We start from the raw sequence: 12,999 nt of genomic DNA, 5'->3' as shown, positions 1-12,999 counted from the left end.
TCTTCAATGCCGGGTCAGAGTTCACACAAAACGACACCAAAACAAAGTGTGTGAAAGCTGGTGAAGATTGGGACATCCAGATGGAGGGATGCAGGGATGTGGGGATGTGGGGATGTGAGTGCATTATCGAGAACACACTCAATTACTTATGTAAGCACGACGAGGAGTGGAGCAGGAGGGGCTTACAGAACAATTGGAAAGCAGCTGCAGCAGGAAAAACGCTGCGAAAAATGGCGAAAATTGCTGAGAAAATGGTTGACCTCAAAAGGGGGCGGTGCGAGGGGCAGGACACACATGCACTCGCAGTGGCTGCTTCGGTTTCAGTTTCAGTCGCCGCAGTCACGGTTCCGTCCGCATGAGAAAAGCATTTACATTATGCAAATTACGCCAAAGACAACCCGCAAGGATATGCATTTAAATGGTCGTAAATCACAATGAAAACAAAAGGTGCTGATGGCAGGATTCCGGGCAACAGGGAGCGGGAACGGACAACTATTGTAAGGCGAGCTCCATTAATGCAGTTGCATGCCCTATTAATATCTGAACTGATGATGACAACGGCTTCACTGCACGCGAAAGAACGCGAATTTCGGGAATTGAGTGCAGGATCAGATAAAGATAGCATATGGTTACTTCAAAGTTACAAGCTTTTATTTAATTTGTAAGTCGGGTGCTTAAAGTGCATATAATAAGTTCGCTTAAGTTGTTCAGTTGGAACATCTGTTGGCTGCAAAGTTTCGGAACGGCATGAAAAGTTGAAAGCAAATTTGGCTTAAGTTGTAAGTCGAAAGTACTAGATGGGTTGCCTTAAGCTCAACACAAGGATACTACTGTGAGTTCCACTAACCCTTTCGACTTGCCTTCAAATTACAGACAACATTTTCGGCAAGTGCATCCCAACCACCGGTGTCGACGTTGAGGACATTGAGAAGTAAGTATCGTGATTAAGTTAATGTTAAAGAACGCCTTTCTAACACAGCCCGCATTCCACACTCCACAGGACACCACTCACTGAGGACCAGTCCCGTGTGCTGGCCACCATGCTGGAGGAACTCCAGGGCGCCGGCCTAGGATGGGACCATCCGTACGTGCAGTGCCGCATCCAGGGGTCACTTTTCTCGCTCCAGCGACAACAACAGCTTCCGCCGAATCTCTGCGCGAACTTGGCGCCGACTCCGCCGGAGTTCGGGGATCCGGCGAGTGCATTGGCCTACGTGCGCTTCACTCCGCCGGAACCGGAAGCCGAACTGGATTACTACGAGCAGCCCGGTGGTCCGGCGCAATTCTACCCGGCGTTGCGGAAGAAGCAGGTGCGAGAAAGCGATGCGGACGATCTGTACCTCAACAGGATGCTTCAGGATCGCCGTCGGCTGAGGCACGATCCCTCGGAGCTGGAGCACTTTGGCAAGATGGACGCACACGGGCAGAGCACCCAGCTGGACGCGCCGAGCATCATGGACGCCTTCCTGGACACCGAGCGGCAGAGGATCGAGCGCGAGCAGCAGTTGGCGGCGGCCGAGCAGGATGCCGATCGCCGGGCGGAGCAGAACCGGCTGGAACTGTACCAGATTCTGGCCGCCTCCGAGCCTGATCCGCAGCCTTACCAGAGAAAGCCGGCGGCACAGCCAAATGCCATGGACCAACTGGAGGCCATTGTGGAGCAGCAGCAGCAGCGCGAGCTGAAGGAGCAGCAGGAGCAGGCCAAGGCACCGGTCTACGTGCCTCCCGAGGAGGTCAACGAGTCGAGCGAGCTGTACTTCCCGGACAACTTTGCCCCATTCAAGAGAGCAAGGGGTCGCTCCAGGGGCGGATTGGCCGAGGAGGTGGAGGACGAACAGCCGAAGCGCTCCTTCTTCCGTGAACTGGCCGGCGAACAGGGACTGGTGCAGGAACCGCCTTTAAGATTCAGACATGCGGAAACCGAAGTGGATGCCACTCCCGAGCTGGTCAAACGCCGTCCTGCGTCCTTCAAGCAGCTGGATCCCTACGATGTGGGCCTGCAGCAGCAGGAAATGGCCTTCGAGTCGGGGCTGCTGAGGAACTCGCTAACGCCTCTCGAAGAAGAGGCCATGCTGGCCTCCAACAGTTTCCCCCGGCAGGCGAAGAGCCAGCGGGTCTACACCGAAGGTGGGCTGCTCCTGATGCCCCAAGATGAACAGGATACCGATGGCATGCAGGCCGATGAGCCGGAGAACGTAAAGCAGTCGCTGCTGGCCAATATGTTGGGATTCGCCCGCCACGAACGCCTGGATGTGAAGAAACCCGGACCGCTGCTAGGACCTCCGTCCTTGGGCTCCGCCGAGCTCAGCAATCAGCTGGAGACGGAGAAGGCGCGCAAGCAGGAGGGCCATGGCAACAAGGAGGTCCTGCCCGCCCACATCAAGGGCAATGCCGAGGACGATGCCCACAAGAAGAAGAAGGTCATGAAGCAACAGCACTCGGCCGAGGATCATGCGCCGCACACCGTAGATACTGAATATGTGCATGTGTTCGTCAAGAACCCGTGAGTCCTGCTAAACATCCTTAAACTATAAAATACTAATCAGCTTATCACTTAACGTGTAGAATCGACAGTTGGAACGATGGGCAGCGCATCATGAAGGAGCTGGAGCAAATACTACACATGCAGGGATACTTTTCTTATTTAACGTGAGTATCTAAGACACCTAACACCGCTTGCCACCCGTATCTATACCCTACTGAATCCCTATCAGCGTTCAACAACACGAAGTCAGCTTCCGGGTGAACTCAAACAACCCCGAGCGCAAAACCGCCGGCGATGTGGCACGGACCATCAACGAGAACCGCGGCGTGAAGAACAACATCCAGCGACGCGTCGGGTTCTACGTGCTGCACGCCGGGGTGGGTGATGTGATTAAGGACCTGCAGGACCCCAGTGTCTCGTCCTCTCGGATCGAGCTGGCCGAGCAGGGTCCCGACGTCACCCACATCATGGCCTACATGTTCGCTGGCGCCGGAGCTGCCGCCGTGATAGTGATCTTTGTCACCCTGATCCTGATCAAGCGGCACGACCGCAAGCGGGACAAGCTCGGCGGTCTGCAGTCGGGCATTGCGGGAGCGGAGACCTGCAGCAAGGACTACCAGGAACTGTGCCGAGCCAGAATGGCTGGCAAGGCGGGCGGCGGTGGCAATTCGACCGGCGGAGCTGCCGGCGGTGGGTCAAACGAACCGGCGCCGAGCGGGCGGATTACATCGCTGAGTAAGGAGAACGAAGGTCGCCCGCCATCCTCGCGGTCCAGCACATCTTCCTGGAGCGAGGAGCCAGCACTGACGAACATGGACATCTCAACCGGGCACATGGTGCTGGTAAGTCATCTCATCATCATCACGAGTTGAACCATTAATTCATTCCAATCTACATACATAGTCTTACATGGAGGATCACTTGCGCAACAAGGGACGTTTGCAGCGGGAATGGGAGGCCCTGTGCCGCTATGAGGCGGAGCCCAGTGCTCGGGAGGCTGCCTCCCAGCCACAATGTGCGGGTCTCAACAGACCCGGAGCTCCCCTGCCATACGACCACTCGCGCGTAGTGCTGAACCACCTGGCCAACGCCGAAGGACTGGACTATGTGAACGCATCAACGATTGTGAGTGCGCTTCCTGAAATTGGTTCTGCTCCTGACTTATCCATGATACTCTTCCTCAGACCGATCACGATCCACGTGCGCCCGCCTATGTGGCCGCCCAGGGTCCACTTCCATCGACCTTGGCCCACTTTTGGCAGATGATCTGGGAGCAGGGAGCCGTCGTCATCGTGGCCCTCTGCCGCCTGCAGGAGAACGGGGAGGTGGCCTGTGCGCGCTATTGGCCGGAAGAAGGTGCCGAGGTGTATCACATCTATGAGGTAGAAATATTTCATGATTTTGTTGCTTAACTGGATAAGTTATAAAATTCTTTCCCAGGTTCACCTTGTTAGTGAACACATTTGGTGTGACGACTACCTCGTACGTTCTTTCTACCTGAAGAACCTGCGCACCAGCGAGACCAGAACGGTCACCCAGTTCCACTTCCTCTCCTGGCCGCACATGGGTGTGCCTGCCCAGGCGAAGGCACTGCTGGACTTCAGGAGGTAGGCTCGTTGCTAAAAATATATATAAAGAGAAAAAATATGTATTCTCTATTTTATTTACCCTGCAGGAAAGTAAACAAGTCCTACCGGGGACGTCGCTCCTGCCCTATTGTGGTGCACGGAAGCGCCGGAGCTGGCAGGACGGGCGCCTACATCCTGCTGGACCTGGTGCTCGAGCGGATGAACAAGGGAGCGCGGGAGATCGACATCGCCGCCACCTTGGAGCACCTGCGTGACCAGCGGGCAGGCGTGGTGGCCACACGGCAACAGTTCGAGTTCGTGCTGATGGCTGTGGCCGAGGAGGTGCACGCCATCCTGAAGGCTCTGCCGGCGAACACCTCCGGCGAGAAGCGGGAGCTGGACAAGGATCCCGTGGTGGGCGGCGGCACCGGCGGCTCCAGCAGCACCACCACCAAGGAGCCTCTGAAGGAGGACAAGGCGCAGGAGGCGGCCGAGGAGGAGGCGCCCACCAGCAGTTCCAAGGCAGCCGCAGCGGCCAAGAAGGAGAAGGAGAAGGATAAGGAGGAGAAGCAGGCGAAGGATCAGGCCAAGGTCGCAGAGCCGAGGACGCCAGCCAAACCGGCGAAGCAGGCGAAGAAGTAAGCCAATCCGGTCCCGGATCGGGTTGAAGGTTAAGCCTCAGGTTAATGATTGTTGCAGCGTTTCGGGGGTCTTTTCAGTTCGTATAGTTAGTAATGAATTGAGTTCGCATTCGACTTTGATTTGGCGTGAGCACTTGGAAGGTTCGAAAAAGGCTTCACGAGATTGTCAGTAGGAGGACACTTTATCTTCGGTTATCTACACCGCGCCGAGGAGCACAACGACCGCCGGGATGGGCATCCCCCGGACGTGCCACGCTGCCCCGGTCTGCACCAGCCCGTGAGACCCGGGGTGCGTCCACGTGGGCGGATTCTCGAGCGGCGGAGCTGTGCGGCGCAAGCAACTATAGAAACGCACGATATATATAAATATAGCATATTTGAGTGTTAAAGGATATACAAGAATATTTACAGCCAGGCCATAGCTTACAACCTAAATTATATTATTATATACATGTCTAGGTGTTAAGCATTGGATTCAATTATGAGGCATTTTACTTACTCGTACATTACTCGATATCGATGTTGGCATTAAACTTAAACTCTAATCGATGTGCTTGAAAACCAGCAAACGAACGACAACAATCGCTGAACGGTATACATATGCCAAGCCAGACAGAACTAGAACACGAAATACACTGAGAAAAACGAAACTGGACTTCACGCCCACACTGAACCACTCACATACCCAGATACATATACAAGACACACATATACATACATATACAAGAAATGAAGATTGCAAAATTTGTACCTAACAAAGTTCTATTTACAACATGAAACGAGAGAGTTTGGTGAGGAGCAACCTATTGATGTGTATGACAATTAATTATACAAGGATATAATCACACTTAACAAATATATTTGTATACAAAACATATACTATTCATATACAATACGGTGAATGTCATTATTATCTATCTAACCAGCATGGGCTCGATCTCGAAGCGAATCGGGCCGTGTTTTACCAGACCATATGTATGTGTGCGCGAAGTCAAGAAATTGTTCAGTTATCAATCGTAACAAACGTACACTTTTTACCCTTCGCAGTTGATTATATCATAACTAATATATTATTATATACGTATATTATCGAAGTAAGTACATTTATGTCAGAGGAACGGCACCGAAGCTCCAGCATCTGCCGGCCAGTCCGGTCCTCGGCCATCGATTCACGAGGTCGTCGGGGTGCGGAGGGGGTTACTGGGGGAGGTTGGAGCTTCGCGTGCCGTTAAAAGTATGTGCCACAAACAAACTGCAGAATATCATCGGAAAACAAAAACAGAAAATCAAAAAAAAAAAAAAAAACCTAAGGCCGTGCAATACACCAGAATTGCAGCCTTGGGAAGTTGGAAAGAACATCTCCAGGTCAATCAATAACTATGTCTTTACATTTGGTGACGACCCAGAACGAACAAGGACAAACCGGAAACGAACTATGGAATATGTCAAGATAATCACAGGAACTACACACTCTATACTGCACACTCCACACGAAAGATACAAAGATACACCGACCAGCGATGCGCAAATCAGGAACAGTTACCGATTCAAAGCACCCGACGAGAAAAAAATATGCGAAAAACCCAAAAATACAATTGAAATAAGCTCAGATTGAGGAGGACGTAAGTGCAAGTGCTGCAAATTAGCAAAGAAATATTAAAAAAAAAAATTATCAAATAAATACCATACTTAACAGTTTTACGTAGCAGTTGAACTTAAGCATAATGAAAATGAGTTATCGTAGTTCGAATTATTCCAAGACGACAAAGATAGAATACATTTCAGCTAAACGTAAGCAAAAAGAAAATATGAAAATTTGAAAATTATAATCTCGACGCAAACTGTTAGTTTCTTAGCAATTTTTCTTCGTTGAACACCCAGAACACAACTTACACTACACTACAAGAAAAAGCAAATGAGAAATCAATATTACAATAACTGTGGCAAGTCCCAACAACAACTGGGGGCTTGCGAAAATGAGAAAAATTATTAACGTGGTAGAAAAAAGAAATAACAAATATGAGAATAGTTAAACTTAATTGTTTTAGAGCAAAATATTTAGTAGTGAGTTTTTCGATTGATTTTCGAGTACTTGAAGCAACGTTTTTCAAAGTTATTAAGATACATACGAATACAACTACGACAATTTCAATTCAAATGTTCTTCGACGAAACAAATTAAATAAGTGTACTAACAAGCAACGTAAATGTATCGTATTATAGTCAATCGCATATAAAGGCAATTATTGATGTATATTTCGACATAACCATAATCATAACGTGTTAATGATAATCGAGGAAGAAACAACAACCATGCGTAGAAAATTGAAGGAACTTACATATAAACTACTTATTATATAACAAAGCATAAATGTCTAACGGACTTTCCATTCAAGATTATAATATATATATATGTAAAATCGTACCTATTGCGTGTAAAAGTATGCCCAGTATGCGAAAGGGTAGCTACACACAACTAAAGCATTTCATCATTTCCCCAATCTATTTTCATTGATGGTGTAACATAGATATACAAAACAACCAACTAAGCGAAACCTTATTTATTATTTATAAGGCAAAGAGAAGCAGAAGAAGAATAAATCGAAGCCAGGACAGCAGAAGCTGACAGATCCCACGAAAGCTGGGCCATTCGAGTCCACTGCCAACTGGCCCACCCTTGACCTTCGACCTTCAGCGGGGCAGACCAGGATGTTGCCACTGCACTCGGATCAGAACAGACCAGACTATCAGATGATCGCATGATCACAGGATCACAGGATGAGCAGGTGGAGAGAACGACCTACCATAGACCGACCGACTGACGCCACGAACCCAGAACGAGGCATACAAAATGGTTTGAGTTCCTAAAGAAACATAACCCGACCAGCAACAACGGACGGACCCCAGAGACCCGAGAACTGGCTGTATATACGCACATCTATCTCCGGACTAGCAGCTAATCCCGACCAGAAACAGATAAAAACACCGAAACTGAAACAGATACTGAAAACCAAAACTGACCGATCGGACAGAACTTAGCATTAGGCCTACACAATGAGATTCACGACGATCGAGTGCGGCAACTTCGGGATCTGTTTCCTCCAAGGTGAAGGGTCAGGTGGCTGGGTCAGATGGGCGGAGGAGCAGAGGAGGAGTCCACGACATGTGACTGGACAAACGCGTACAAAGTTATCGGAGAGGCAACCAACTTGAATCCAATGAACGCACTGTTTTCTTTCAAAAGGATTCAGTTTGGTGGCCGCGGATGATAATATACAAATACAAATAAATACAAAAACGCAAATCAGGCGCCAAAAACGTGGGAAATATTTGAGGCATTCAATTAACTATCGAGTAAGCAAATCAATAAATAATACGAGCAGGCTTTCATACATTTTTGGAAAACCAAAACCAATATGAGATCTGATTGATTAAACGAGGCATTTAGCGATAAGTGAAACATTTAACAATATCGATGTGAATACATATGCTGCATTCAAAATATATATATCTATTTAGCCACTTGGCAAAGATTTGTGTTATTAAGCAAGATGAAAAAAGACGAAAAAACCAATGAAATCCAAAATCCAAAAAAAAGGTAAAAACCAGCAAAAAATTATGCTGGCTGAGGCCACTAATATCTAAATGTACTAAACTGATAAATCAAAAGGGAACTTAAATGATTACTGAAAATAAATCAAGCAAGTAAACACACCGAACACCGACACTCGAAGAAAGAACATGGAGCATACCTATTAAAGGTTTTTTGTGCAAAACTAATTAACCTATGCAATTTAAGTGTTTTAAACATACGAGTAACATAAACATGCTACAATTATTTATGAGAATTATATAGCAACGTGTATACCTACATATATATGCATATATATAAATGTTATTAATCAATTTGAATTTATTGAGAACGAAGAGGATATGCATACCTATATCTTAATGTATCGCGCCATTGTGTAATATGCGCTACAGATTCAAGTTTAAATCACAAACATATTATATTCTGCTGCATGTGTAAATTATATAAATGTAAATTAAACGATACCAAACCGAAAAAGCGAACAATTTTCGATGATAAACAGCAAGCAGAACAGAATAAGGAGTAAACGATGTAGAACCGGTAACAAAACGACTACTATTATAATACAAACCAAAAAATAATAAAGAGACCCTTAAACAAACGAAGCCCACCCACAGTACCAACAGAAGTCCATTAGCCAAACAAGCCCATGTCGAGCGTAGCACCCAACCTATCGAACCCATCGAAGGCACACAGTACCTTTGCTTGCCCCGATCCCCATACCCAGTGTTTACTGTATCTGTACGTGTCTAGGCTACGAGTAACCAAAGCTTTGGCTGCGAATCAGCCGGACTAGCATATCTGTCAATAGAACCCATCTTGTGCCGCAAGTTGGCTCTGAACATCACTGTAATGAAACACCAATCACAACTAACTACCGAACAGTCTTCGAAGGTACTGTAACTTACAATAATCTGTAGAGTTGCTTATCGAATAATAAGTAGAAGCTTGTCTAACCATAGAACCATAGAACCCAGAAAACTTGGCACGCTTTCCCGCTCAGTACAATTGACACGCATGTTTTCCATTTAGTCCACACCTCCTTATCTTGTTTATAATTTGTTAATAATTTTAATAGTTGCATGGCTCCTACCACACCAACAAGTACGGCAGAAATAACTTTCAGCAAATGGTTGTTACTAGATTATACTATAGCTTACAAATGAAATTTATCAGTGCAAGCGGTTTTTTGCTAAAAGCACTAGGTAAGCATTTCCAATGCAACCAACAAAAGTAAGTAAGTCGGGTCATGCAAATAATAAGCACATTAATCGGGTTTTTTTGCACTGCACTCTTGTTTAGACCTTAAAAAAATAAGTGCACTGGGAGACGAATTGTTAGACTCAGCTACTTTTAAGCTGGTTGCCGTTTCTAGTTAAGTAAACATGAATCGATCACAAACAAACACACTAATTGTTACACGAACCGAAATACAACAAGCTTGTTTAAAACCCCAGAGACAATTGAAGGTAAACTAAATTTAAAGTGTGCTAGCTGTTTTCCATAAACTTAACATAACAAATAGTTGATCCTTTCGAGGACTTGATTGAATCTACTTATCAGTGTCTATGGAATAATCACAATTGAATCACACTTAAAATATAGAAAAAGCGTACTTAACCGAATGCAAGTGAAAAACCATCATTCTGATTGTTTTTTCAATGAATTTGCTCAATCGCAACTTACTGCACTGAAAAAAAAATATGTTCCGTCTCATAGGGTCTTGGCTTTATAGCTGCTGAACCTATTATCCACTTCTCGATCTCACCAGAGACTTGGTTTTTCAGAAAGCCACCACCCAATTGTTTCGTCTCACCAAAGAGACCTGGCTTCTAAGCCAAATGCAAAATATCTACCAAAATAACCACACAATTAAGCCACACTTGAAATGTGCAATATTATATACTACTCAAATGTTTATTCTATGTGTGTAAAGCAAGCATTAAAAACGAACAAAAAAATTAGAAAGCGACAAGCCACGATGGTTTTATTGGTGTTCTGCGTGGAGTGCAATCTAGTCTAGGCACCAGAACCGACAGTCCCGACCTAGACTAACATCACCAACACACCCATTTCCCCATGTAGACAGTCGTCATTAGAAGCACTATTTGGCACTGCTAGTATCTTGCGCCCGAATTCCACCCCTTTCGCGACTCTCTCTCCCCTTCTTGCAGCGATGACGACCCGGACCGCCGAATCCGTCCCAGAACAATGGCCAGCGAATAGAACATATACCGGCATATATAATCGGGTCACAGCCAATTTTATACGCCGCCAGCTGCGGCAGAGCAGCGACGCGACGCCTCGAAAAAAGGTGGTTCGGTTTGGTGGTGCGTGTATATGGATGGTACGGTGTGGAATGGTGTGCCATGGCATGGTATATATGGTGGCTCTTGCGCCGCGTTTTCGATTTCATTCACTTTTTGGCACACCACATCATCGCCGGCTGTCGACGTTGCTGTTCGCCTGGTAGAAATGTCGGAACATTTCTTTGAAATGCCGCACCGAAAGGGAAAAAATGAAAAGAGGCCGCCGTGGCAGCGCTTTGATGATTTCCCGCTTGTGCCGCCTCTACCACTGGAAGCACTGGTACCACCACTGCCACTTCCACTTCCACTTCCTCCGCTCTGATGATGATGTTTGCCGGTGTTTGGCCATGGCGGGCATATCAATTTAGGGGAGTGGCATGCGTGACGCTTAAGCGAACGAGATTATAGACTCCTATCCTCGGCCGATCCCGATCGCAAGTTCCCAAACCACTTCCCTACCGTTTTTGTTGTTTGCCGTTTGTTCTTCGGCTGGCCCGGTCAAAGGCGGCGTCTCCTTTGTTGTCGCTCCCAGCGCAATTGGGCGTTACCTAACAGTACCAGGAGCAGCAGCAGGAGCAGGCGCAGGAGAAGGCGCAGGAGCAGGCGAGGCGAGGCAGCAGGAGTCGGAGCAGCAGCAGGAGTCGGGGTCACCACAGAGCGCAGAGCGTAACCACAGAGGGGGAATCGCCGGTTGTTTGGCTTGCAGCCGTTGGTTTTAATGAAAACAACAATCTAAGAGCCATTACGTGGACCGCCCTGTCCTGGCCCCAGGGAAATGTGCAGCATTAACCCATCGTACACCTTCGATACGAAACAAAACCTTGCTTACATGGTAGTAGCACTTTATGATTAAATTATTTGTATTATTTGTATTCTGTTGGTAATGGGTTAAAGCCACCAATGTTGGCCATTTATCACTTACCGACTTTTAGTCCAACCACAGGTAAAAAAAGAGGTTCGAATGGACTAAGCGTAACGTAATAAAATTTTAATGTACGTATATAAGATAATAAATCATTTGTGCAAAAAACAATTTGATTTAATCGTTGCATGTTACTATATTTCATAAAAACAAAATAACGCAGGTTAGTGTACATGGGTAAGTGTAAATTACACACGTAGATTTCAATGGTTTATGTATTGGCTAAGACGACACCTATTGAGAAATTTTATAGCAGCTTGGTACTTTTTTGATTTCACTTACTTAGAAGTTGCGATGGCAGCACTCCACATCCCCAGACATTAGGATGGCAACCCCCATCACGTGTAAAAATCGTAGTGGCAGCTTCTGACATCCTCAGAATTCGGGATGGCAACATTGGTAATATGAAATAAGTACATTCGTTTGCCGAAAAACTTTATTTTCAAAATGTGTTTGTTTTCAAAATGTAAGTTAATTGTAATGGATCCTTATTTGTATGACATACATTATACATATTAACACAAGCGTCGATGGATTGAATTTAATTTACATCAAGTAAATATTCACGAATTTGCTGGCCAAATTAAAACATTAGTTGTTAAACGGCCAGCCTTCTATTTCTAGCATTAATATTGCACTGGCATTTGACATCTGTTACTTTGGGCATTCCTGCCGCCCAAATCAGCCCCCAATTTGGACGGGAGGAGGATCGAATGTCAGATTGGCCGATTGGAATGGGAAAATGGAATGGCAGTCGCAATGTCACCGGTCAAACGGAGTGATTTTTATTGGCTTGTTGCTTTTTCGATCCACTGATAAATTGTTAATGTCCCCGCACACAGCGAACACAGATGCAGGTCTAGCATGCCATAGAAACACACACAAGTCCTGGTAAAATGCAAACGTTGCAAATTTATTATTTATGTGCCGCTAAGCTTTGTGCGCATAGAAGTGGAGTGAGGGGAGGGAAGGGGCACTGGGATGCAGGACCAACATTCCGCGACAATTTCGGCGCTGCAGATGCGCCAAAACAGAAAAAAGATATAAGCACTCCGAAAAAATACAGGCATTCACGGTACACAATATAAAATCAATAAATCATTTTATATTATTTTTTATCAAGGCTTTTATATGATCTGGAATCACGCCATTTAGGAATTTACTACAATATCCTATAGAGATCATAGTTTTTGAAATACTTTGCAGTTTTCCCAGTGCAGTCCCGCAGGAAAACGATATTATTTTGGGACAAGAGCTTCGACGCGCCGTATAAAATTGCATTTTATGTGTGTGCATAGAAAATTTGTCCAATTTTATGGCAGGGGGAGGCGACCCAGCGGAAGTTTCAATAAATCAAACAAATCATTTGGCTGTATTTCGGGGCGGTGGTGTGGGAGGGGGCGGGGGCTGAAGGACAGAGGCTGTTTACTGCCGTGCGCCCGTCGATTAATGTCCGCTGCCAAATCGAGGAGCCCAACGATGG

The 12,999-nt window shown here is 46.3% G+C and overlaps 1 protein-coding gene across 2 annotated transcripts in view; it reads left to right on the top strand.

Annotated features, from left to right (window-relative positions):
* LOC6730520 (receptor-type tyrosine-protein phosphatase N2) overlaps window positions 1-8,890 on the top strand; it is a 39,064-nt gene extending 30,174 nt beyond the window's left edge. For both annotated transcript variants that reach the window (XM_039291317.2, XM_039291311.2), the window contains 8 exons: window positions 874-931; window positions 1,001-2,503; window positions 2,566-2,649; window positions 2,715-3,327; window positions 3,389-3,610; window positions 3,670-3,867; window positions 3,926-4,092; window positions 4,161-8,890. In XM_039291317.2, the coding sequence (XP_039147251.1) occupies window positions 874-931; window positions 1,001-2,503; window positions 2,566-2,649; window positions 2,715-3,327; window positions 3,389-3,610; window positions 3,670-3,867; window positions 3,926-4,092; window positions 4,161-4,695 (3,380 nt within the window). In that variant the 3' untranslated portion in view covers window positions 4,696-8,890. The remainder of the gene's footprint in view (window positions 1-873; window positions 932-1,000; window positions 2,504-2,565; window positions 2,650-2,714; window positions 3,328-3,388; window positions 3,611-3,669; window positions 3,868-3,925; window positions 4,093-4,160) is intronic.
* The last annotated feature ends 4,109 nt before the right edge of the window (window positions 8,891-12,999 follow it).

This window comes from Drosophila simulans, chromosome 2L (assembly GCF_016746395.2).
Source record: "Drosophila simulans strain w501 chromosome 2L, Prin_Dsim_3.1, whole genome shotgun sequence".
In the NCBI taxonomy this organism is placed as follows: Eukaryota; Metazoa; Arthropoda; class Insecta; order Diptera; family Drosophilidae; genus Drosophila; species Drosophila simulans.
Note: the sequence above shows the minus strand (reverse complement) of the source record. Positions and strands in the feature narration are given on the sequence as shown.